The sequence below is a fragment of the Emydura macquarii genome, unplaced genomic scaffold (genome assembly GCF_026122565.2).
Source record: "Emydura macquarii macquarii isolate MOO-44397 ecotype Brisbane River unplaced genomic scaffold, CSIRO-AGI_Emac_v2 contig_2422, whole genome shotgun sequence".
NCBI lineage: Eukaryota > Metazoa > Chordata > Testudines > Chelidae > Emydura > Emydura macquarii.
In genome coordinates this window covers 490,780-496,985 of record NW_027132559.1, presented here as the reverse complement: position 1 = coordinate 496,985, position 6,206 = coordinate 490,780, and the positions used below count along the sequence as shown (strand labels likewise).

General features: G+C 44.0%; 1 protein-coding gene across 1 annotated transcript in view; it reads right to left on the bottom strand.

The window, feature by feature from the left end:
- Window positions 1-247: 247 nt before the first annotated feature.
- TGM4 (transglutaminase 4) overlaps window positions 248-6,206 on the bottom strand; it is a 37,914-nt gene continuing 31,955 nt past the window's right edge. The window contains exons 16-17 of the mRNA XM_067561723.1: window positions 3,333-3,469; window positions 248-1,084 (exon numbers count right to left, since the gene is read on the bottom strand). Of these exons, the coding sequence (XP_067417824.1) occupies window positions 943-1,084; window positions 3,333-3,469 (279 nt within the window). The 3' untranslated portion in view covers window positions 248-942. The remainder of the gene's footprint in view (window positions 1,085-3,332; window positions 3,470-6,206) is intronic.

Here is a 6,206-nt window from a genome sequence, read left to right as displayed (position 1 = left end):
AGAAAGCATTGTGGGTTTGGAATGTAAATCAATTTGAACCTAATCACACACGGGGGAGAGAATGCCTGAACCAGAGCGCTTCACAAAAATCCATGCCTTTTCCGTATACGCTCATAGTTTACAGTACACTACATGTATATATAATCTGAATAAGAAGCAATGTGTGTGTGTGTGGGGGGGGGGGGGGAGGAAATAAGAATCAATAACAGAGTTAAAGAACCTGAAAGTAACAAGATTTATTGTCATGAAAGAGGCAGGTGCAAATTAAAAATAATTTACCAAACCAATAACAGAAGGGGGACTGTTCAGAAGATCTCTGCTTGGGACACTGTTTTAGGTTGTTTCTTTAAGAAAAGTCATGTTATGTGAGGTAAAACCTCACAGTATGCTACAATGAGCACAATGATGCATAATATAGCAAGTGCAACAATGCATGATACTGGTAGTCTGATAACATATGATACAGCACAATCCATCCTATGAACTGAAGCATACATGGAACACCAAAATGGGCATGACAGTGATTGACAGATAAACATTACTTCACCCAATCGTGAGTTTTAAAAAAGGCAAAGCAGCATGCACACACTAATGGCATTATCACCACACAAAGCCTGTGATTGTTACAAAAGGAAAAGCTAACCTGAGCATGAGCCACAGTCTAACCAGTCCCACTTTCTCAAAACAAGTCCTGAGTCATAAGGTGACAAATGAATACATGTGAGAGTAGATTTTTAACAACCTTTATTAAATTCCCATTAACCAGAATCAAAGCAACTGTGCCTTAAGCCACTTAAGATCCCTTATCTTAATGTTTGCTTCTCTTTTGTTATAGCCTATAATCCACTAATCGAGGCAGCAGGAAGTGCCAATAACATCTATCTCTAGGACATGTTCAGTAATACCAAGACTGACACCCTGTTAAGATATTCAGTAAGTCCCCTATGCGGTGATGGTAATCATCTTTTCCCCAGATATTCCTTTGGCTTGGCGAGACGTCAGTTTGGCTACAATTTTCTTCTCTCCTGTTTTATCTGGAGCACATATTATTTGGGATTTAATGATCCTACCAGGCATTATGTCCCTAAGGAGAAGGAGGGAAAAAGACAGTTACTAACACAATGCTGTATATATTCATTGCTTTCTAACTGTTTCTTTGTCAATGAAATATAGCTTTCATAGTCTACATAGGGCTGGTATTTCCTTCAGCCTGAACTAAAAGTGCAGCAAGCAAAAATTCTGTTTTGGGGGGAATGAACCAATGAGCCAATTGGTAGAGTCCTGCTCAGATACAAATATGTGGATCCACATCAGAGAGAATAAACTTCTATCCAACCCACAATCCACACTCCTATTTTAGATGTATCTGCATCCACATTGCCAATCACTTGTTTGCTGCCAGCCCCCCTTCCATCAGCTCTTGAGCCCCTGCCGCCCCAAAAAGCTGATCAGCCCCGCCAGCCGTCTAACCGGCAGTCTGATCAGCTGTTCCCACGGGGTGCCAGAGAGCTGGCAGCTGCCCCAGAAGTCACGGAGATCCCAGAAAGTCAATCCGTGACCATCTGATTCACCATCAGCAAAATATGGTCTGTGGATATCTGTGGATTTGCGGGGCTCTACCTATTGGTAGTTAGGGATTACATCCATGAAGGGATTTAGGTGCCTAACTGCTACTTTAGGTTCATAAATCCAACATTTAGGCACCACTGAGATCTGCCTAACACTACAAGTGCCTAAATTCCCTAGCTGTCTAAATTTCTGCTGGTGGGCATGCCACAAAACTGCCTAACTCCTGGTGCCACTGAGCTGCTCAGCACCCTAGTTCATACCTACGCCCCAGTGGGATTCTCAAAGTAGGTGTTTCCGCACCTATCTTGCCTGCAGGGACTAATCTATTAGGTGTTCTCAGAGCATGTTTAAATCCTTACAAAGGACAGGTGGAGCAAAGAGATGGGAAATTTTCCAGGCTTGGGCATGCCAACAGCCCTGTGATTAGAACATTTACATGGGATGTACGCGGCCTGTTTTCAAATTCCCATTCTGCCTGATTTGGAGCAGTACTTGAACTCAGGTTTCCCACATAAGGTTGCCAGGTGTCTGTGCTGACCTGTCACTAAAAGTCCGGTTACTTGCAGTAACCACCCTCTGCCACTGGGGGGTGGGAAGAGAAGCAGCTCCAGCCCCCTGGAGGAGCTGCTCTCTGCTCAATGCTGAGCACAAAGCAGTGGGTGACTTCTGGACCAGGCTGCAAGAGGTAGGTAACGGCACCCCCCTGCTGCTGCCCTTGGGGGGGAGGGATCCTGTCCACCCCCACCTCTGCGCCAATTGCCCCAGCCCTTGCCCCTCATTATGGGGACCAACCCTGTTTTGGCCCCTTGCTCCAGGGACTGACCCCCGCCGTGCCCTGACTGGGCAGGCTCTGCATCAGTTCCTCCCAGCCTGGCTCTGCAGGCAGCGGGTGACTTGAGTCCCGGGGGAGTGAGCAGGGGCGGAGCCTTAAGGAAAGAGGCGGGGCAGGGGGCGGGGCAGGGGTGTTCAGTTTTCAGAAACTGGAAAGTTGGCAACCCTAAGTGCACTTCACTGCTAATTTCTTTCTTTTAAATAACCACATCGTAGGTGAGTGTCCTGACCCCTATGCTATTGCCTATAATGAGGTGTGGGTGTCTCTCTCTTTTTCTGGGTTTTGGCTGCAAGGTCATGGGCTACCTAAGCAGCTGGCTTGTCTTAGGCACCAGGAGAGGATGTGCCCTCTGGCCTGGATTTAGGAGCTCCCTGAGGGGTGTGGGGCTCAGGCTCAGCATTTCCTACTGGCTCACTTAGGTAGCTCTCCACCCAGCATCGCTGGCTTCTCTGAATCCCTTTCTTAGGCACCTAACTTTTCCCATCCATTGTCTGGGAGCCTAACTCAGGGCTGTGGATTCCATTAGGTGGCAGATTGTCTTGAAGTTCCAACACCTAAGTCCCATCATGTATTAGCTTAGTTTCTTTTCACCATCTCCAGTGATGGGGGTTCCTCTACTTTCCTTGATAAACTATCCCACACTCTTCTAATGCTAAGTCATGGTAAAGGAAAAGGCAAAGAAAGTCATTACTTTAGCTGTATATGTGGAATAAACCAATGTTATATGGGCTGTATACACAGAGGCATACATTGTATGGAGTTGCACCTGCTTGCACCAGATCTGAATATGGCCAATAGGTTTTAGAAAGGCAATAGTGCAAATTATTGTACATACCTACTTGCTTCTTTAAAAGTACAAATTTCTACAGGTATCAGAAACTATACATTCATCTAATGCAAAGTACCATAATTATCCTAAATGTAATCTCACCCTTGATCAATCGTTTCCATTTTAAAAATACCCAGTCCTTCTACATGCAATTGGCACTTTTCCAAGGGAATAGTCAGGGTATTCTTGAAGATAAAGGAGCAGATAAAATCTTGATTAATCTTTGCTGTTTCTGGCAGCTGCAAAATAAAGAAGGATTTCAGAGGCACAGATTCAGTGCATCTTCTGATTAAAAGGCAGACTAGAAGATGTCTCTGACAGATTGCATTAAAAGAGAGACCAGCCATGAGAAAATCACGCCTTAGTCAAAAGTACAAACAGCTGGGGTCAGAGAGTTAACAGAAACCATAGATGCTGAGTCATCTGGTCCATTTCCCTGCCAAGACCGAGTTGTTTTCCACACAGATTCTCCAGTGCTTTGTACACTCAAGTTCTGAATGCCTCAAACAATGTACTTTAATTGGGAGGCTATTCTCTCGCCTAACAGAGTTCATTGATAGGAAATAGTCCTTAATATTCAGCCCCAAATTTCAATTGCTCAGTTTCATTCCATGTCCCCTCATTATTGCAGCACAAGTTCCTCCCTCTTCTCGGTGTTTATATGCAGGTAGCCGATTCTCAGGACCCTCCTACCTGTCTTCCAGACAAAATATTCTGTTCTTTTAATTTTTCCTCTGATATTATTCTCTCTAGCCTCTTCAATTATTCTGCTTATTTTTCCTTTGAATTCTCTCCAATTTTTTAACATCTTTTTGGGAATAAGGAGCCCAGAGATAGAGATGGGCCCAAACCAAACCTCCCAGTATGAACACCCTCAGCCTTCGGAATCTGAGCCCTCATCTATTCTAGAATTTACATTTGCATCTCTCAGGTGTGAAAAATCCACACCCCTAAGAGACATAGCTATACTGGCCTAACCCCTGGTGTAGACAGTGTTAGGTCAACAGAAGAATTCTTCTGCTGCCTCTCAGGGAGGTGGATTACCAATGTCGACAGGAGAATCCTTGCTGTTGGAATAGGTAGTGTCTACACTGAAACGATGCCATTGTAGCGTTTTAAGTGTAGGCGTATTCTGAAGGTAGATTTTAATTTTATGATTACCCTCCATCTTAATAATGCCAAACCAAAACTCAGAGTCTAAACAGCTCTGGGCTGGAGAGTTTGTCTACGCTGCAGTCTCAGGTCCAGATTTTGAAACTCAGGCTCAACTCTGCCTAGAAATAATCATAGCATTCGAGTTGGGATCTCACCAGTCCTATGTAGAGAGAGACTATCACCTCCCTAGTGTCTGAGATGAAGCTTCTGTGATTCTAGCCTCTATTTGGTGTTACTTTATAAGTCCTAGAAAACCACTGGCTTCTTATGGACTGCATTTCAAACTTTCTTTTAATTTGTGGTCCTATCTAATCCTAACACTTTTTTTTTTTTTTTTGCATTACTGCTTTCCAATTAAGTTCTGAGGTCTTGAAATTCAGTCTATCCCGGATTGGATTTCCTGCCCTGCAGGGTTAATTCCATGCAATAGCACCAACATCCTGTTAAAAAGCCCCTTCCTTCATGGAAATCAGTTGAAATATTAGGGATCCAGGGCTACGGTACCCTTCATCAGATAGCTATATTTTAATAACTATTCCCTGGCTTTATGAATTTGCATTTTACCAGGATGCAAATACCATTTGTATTTTCTGTCCATATTTCAAACATCTGCCAGTGTGCATTATTTCTAACATCATCAGCTTCTTCTCTCTTTTTGTTTTGTTGCTCTACCTGTCTTGTGCTGCATAAGGGCCTAGGGGAGAGGAAGAGGGCCTAAATAGCCCCTTATTTTCATGCAAGGACAGGATAGGATTGAGGATCTCTCCCTAAGATGTGAGATTGCTAAGAGAGAGGGGTGTCCATCTACAGTGCTGTCCTATGTATTTTAGGAGGGCCAAAAAGGGATTGGGTCCAGTTCATAGGCCAGGGAGCATGTAAGTTGCAGTCAGTACCACATACATCTGAAATAGCATGCTGTTCCTTTTCACAGGAGCATTAAAACATGTCCTTCCCACATGTCCCTCAGGCCCACCAGTGTAATCCCACCCTGGCCAGCATCATTCATTACAAAGAGAGATGCACCTGCCAGAATCCCTGGTCCCTTTTGTAGCACAAGCCTGAGAAAAATTTGGCCTTTAGTCTACAATAACATTTAGTGAATATGTCGTTCAAATTGTTAATAGAAATGTTGAATGAACTCTTGCCTAACTCTGATCCCTACGGAACCCACGGCCTACCCTTCCTTAACTTGGTACATTTCTATCTGTCAGTAGCCTTTGCTTATGATCCTTTGAGGCAGTTTTCAATTGACATGAATGTACTCAGAATTATACCAAATGGAACTCGTCTTTCAACTAGGGTTCTGTGAAGGACAGTCTAGTGGTTTAAAGGCCATCTTTATTATACCTATTCCATGACCTTTAAAATACCAGGGCAGCGTCCAATCAAACATCGCAGCCACATTTTTAATAAGAGAAGCTGAAAGCTAAGTTCCTCACTCTGTTGCTTAGGCCCTATAACAACAGGCCTGCTTTTCAAACCAGCTGAGCACCCAGCAGCTCTTCCATAGGCATGCTGGGTGCTCACCACATCTGAAAATCAAGTCAGTTATTTAGATATCTAAATAGGGATTTTAGGGGCACAGTTTTAGGTTCCTATTTTTGAAAATCTCAGCTGAGATGTTAGGTTGGGACAGTTAGGGGCACCTAGACTCATAGACTTTATGGTCAGTAGGGGCCATTATGATAATCTAGTCTTACGTCCTGCACAACGCAGGCCACAGAACCTCACCCACCAACCCACTACTGTAATAGACCCCTAACCTCTGACTGAGTTACTGAAGTCCTCAGATCATGGTTTAAAGACTTCAGGAAGCAGGGC